At 42.9% G+C, this 1,371-nt stretch overlaps 1 protein-coding gene across 1 annotated transcript; it reads left to right on the forward strand.

Annotated features, from left to right (window-relative positions):
* Positions 1–402: 402 nt before the first annotated feature.
* On the forward strand, positions 403–771 carry LOC120720777 (platelet-activating factor receptor-like; the record flags this gene model as incomplete). The annotated part of the gene is made up of 2 exons (XM_040010552.1): positions 403–513; positions 621–771. Coding segments are annotated over exons 1-2 (256 nt in total), but the record flags the coding sequence as incomplete, so codon positions are not given.
* Between the last annotated feature and the right edge of the window lie 600 nt (positions 772–1,371).

Consider the following 1,371-nt stretch of genomic DNA (forward strand, 5'->3'; position numbering starts at 1 on the left):
CACCCAGGTACTTATAAGAGTCCACTATCTCAATGTCTTTCCCTTGGATGTTCACCGGTGTTGTTTTGCTTCCATAAATATAAACTGTACATGAAAGATGACATCACTAATGATTTCTATACTTGCATGTTAAGCTCTCAACTCTGAATTTAATGCTGCAAGACTGTAGGGTGCATCATATAGAAAGCAACCTGAGACAACTGTTGTGAACTGAATTTAGTCAAACTGTCAGCAAACTCCCCCAGAAAGCTCCATGTATTAAAATTACTCTCTTAAAAAGAGATGCAGTAGAGCTCAAAAGAATATTTAAATGAGTTTGACTTTGTTTTGTTTAACAATAAAATTAGACTATGATGGTAAAGCCATTCAAAGAGAGAATAAGTGGATTTGTTTTTCAGCTGAAGAAGCATGGCTGACTCAAAAAACATGACTTCATCTTTCAACCAGACCTGTGATCCAGTTGTCCCATCACTCAACCCTTTCTTTGTACTGGTCTACAGTCTGGTGTTTCTGGTAAGTTTCTAATCTTCAGTGCTGTGTTAGAAATTGCTTTAAGTTTCTCAAAGTACTGTATGTACCGAGGTGATGTTCTCCCCCCATCCTTTCTGTGTCATATTCAGGTAGGTTTACTCCTCAATGGCTTCATCCTAAAGTTTTACATTGGTCAAGCTCAGCAGCAGGTATCCAGCAGTTTGATGGTCTACCTGAAGAACCTGACAGCTGCTGACTTCCTGCTCTGCCTCTCTCTGCCACTGCGCATCGCCCACTGTGGTAGCAAGTCATTCATCATTCGAAAGCTACTGCAGCTTTGGAGCTTCTGCTGTCTATGTCAACATTTATGCCAGCATCATATTCATGTTTATATCGCTGCCAACAGGTAAAGGACCTCTACTGATTTCCCACTACAGTTCATGACAGTGTTAATGAATAAAAACCCTAAATTCCCGATGAATGTGTAGACATCTCATTTTAACTGATAATGACCTTTGCAAATGTGGTACCACTGTGACTGCTTCGTGAAGTTATCTACTGTCTCCTCTTCTTCTCTTCCAGTATCTGAAGATCGTCCATCCTTCAGGAACTCATGTCCTGCAGTCACTGCGAACTGCGCACATCATCTCCATGGTCACCTGGGTTTGTCTCCTGGCTCCATCAATTACATACGCCATCGTCTTTTTCATCACCCAGAAACCTCTGACGTTTACCCCCGCCACTGTGGGGCCCTCTTTAGTGTACGATCAGCCTGTTCTTCAAAATCCTCCACACCCTCTGCACCATCATCTTCCTGTTAGTCTTCATATCCCTGGTCTTCTTTTACTACAGCACCTCCCGCAGGGTGTTGCAGGCACAGCAGAGGCAGCTGGCCTCCTC

The sequence above is a fragment of the Simochromis diagramma genome, unplaced genomic scaffold, assembly GCF_900408965.1.
Source record: "Simochromis diagramma unplaced genomic scaffold, fSimDia1.1 OVJJ01000418.1, whole genome shotgun sequence".
NCBI classification, from domain to species: Eukaryota; Metazoa; Chordata; class Actinopteri; order Cichliformes; family Cichlidae; genus Simochromis; species Simochromis diagramma.